Below are 1811 nucleotides of genomic sequence, written 5' to 3' on the forward strand. Positions count from 1 at the left end.
GGAGCACAGGCTCCGGACGCGCAGGCTCAGCGGCCATGGCTCACGGGCCCAGCCGCTCCATGGCATGTGGGATCTTCCCGGACCGGGGCACGAACTCGTATCCCCTGCATCAGCAGGGGGACTCTCAACCACTGTGCCACCAGGGAAGCCCTAAGAAGTTATTCTTGAGAATACCAACTTAATATTTCTGTGTTGATGATAGCAATATATCTAGATTTGTTTCTGTTTTTTTAGTTTTTTGTTCCATAATCTTTGCTACAGATTATTTAAATTTTATTCTTTGTTCTTGTAAGCAATGCCATCATCAGATTTAAGTTTTACTGTTTTTTTATTATAAAAGTAATACATATTTTTAAATAACATTTAGCAAATGTTTTAAAATAGCATTTGAAAAATAAAAGAAAGGTATTAAGAAAAAATGTTATCAACATCCCTATATATAACCACGTGTTCATATTTTCATATATTTGCTTCTACTTTTTATTCATATTTTTACATTATTGAAATACTATTGAACTGTGCTCTGCTTTTAAAATTAACATTAGATTATGGCATTTCTTCTTAGGTGGTGCACACTTTTTGAAAACCTATACATATGTTATTTTAATAGGCTAAAAAATGTTTGTCATGTGAATGTGTTAAAATTTGTGAAATCATTTTTGTATTGTTGGTTCTTGATTTATTTCTCATTTTCACTATTAAAAGCAATTCAGTGGACATCTTTGGGGTTAATTTTTTTTTCCTGTTATTCATATCATTTCTCTTAGACAATAGTTGTAGAAATGGATTTAATGGGTCAAACAGTAGGAATGTTTTTCTCTCTTTACTGACCTCCAGCTGAAAATAGATGTCATTGTATAACAAATGCTAAATCATTCTTTTTTTCTTTTTTCCTCAGCTCACTACCCTGGGAAATCTTACACCTTCAAGCACTGTGTTTTTCTGCTGTGATATGCAGGAAAGGTTCAGACCAGCCATCAAGTATTTTGGAGATATTATTAGTGTGGGACAGAGATTGGTATGCTTGCTTGTTCATTTTTTCCAATTTGCTAAAGCATGATTCATACACAAACATATGTATATTGCTACTTATCTTTGTGTTTTTTTTTTCCTCCAGTTACAAGGGGCCCGGATTTTAGGAATTCCAGTTATTGTAACAGAACAGTACCCTAAAGGTCTTGGAAGCACTGTTCAAGAAATTGATTTAACGGGTGTAAAACTGGTACTTCCAAAGACCAAGTTTTCAATGGTATTACCAGAAGTAGAAGCAGCATTAGCAGAGATTCCTGGAGTCAGGAGTGTTGTGTTATTTGGAGTAGAAGTGAGTACCTCTTGTTCTGTTTTGGACACAATATCATTTGTAGAAAACTTGTTATTTCCAGAATGTAATTTTGTATATAGAATATCATGTAGGTAACTGATAGAAAATAGCTACCGTTTTTTTAAGTGTTGACTACTTGCATGGCACTGATCTAAACACTTTATATATATTAATTTGTTGAACTCTTACAGCAATCCTCTAAGTACTTTTGGTCTCATATTGTAGGTGAGAAAACTCCAACACAGGTGCTATGTGTCTTGCCCAAGGTCATAGAGTTAGTTAAAGTTAGATGAAGCTGCATTTGAATCTAGGTTGATTGATTCTTGGGCCTTTACTTTTTTTTTTTTTTTTTTTTTTTTGGTGTTACATGGGCCTCTCACTGTTGTGGCCTCTCCCATCGCGGAGCACAGGCTCCGGACGCGCAGGCTCAGCAGCCATGGCTCACAGGCCCAGCCGCTCCGCGGCATGTGGGATCTTCCCAGACCGGGGC

General features: G+C 36.4%; 1 protein-coding gene across 2 annotated transcripts in view; it reads left to right on the plus strand.

Moving 5' to 3' along the window:
- The window catches only part of ISOC1 (isochorismatase domain containing 1), a 19695-nt gene that overhangs the window by 9155 nt on the left and 8729 nt on the right, over positions 1-1811 (plus strand). For both annotated transcript variants that reach the window (XM_024124550.2, XM_028493198.2), the window contains 2 exons: positions 899-1018; positions 1118-1321. In XM_024124550.2, coding sequence (XP_023980318.1) covers positions 899-1018; positions 1118-1321 — 324 coding nt within the window. The remainder of the gene's footprint in view (positions 1-898; positions 1019-1117; positions 1322-1811) is intronic.

This window comes from Physeter macrocephalus, chromosome 8 (genome assembly GCF_002837175.3).
Source record: "Physeter macrocephalus isolate SW-GA chromosome 8, ASM283717v5, whole genome shotgun sequence".
Lineage (NCBI taxonomy): Eukaryota > Metazoa > Chordata > Mammalia > Artiodactyla > Physeteridae > Physeter > Physeter macrocephalus.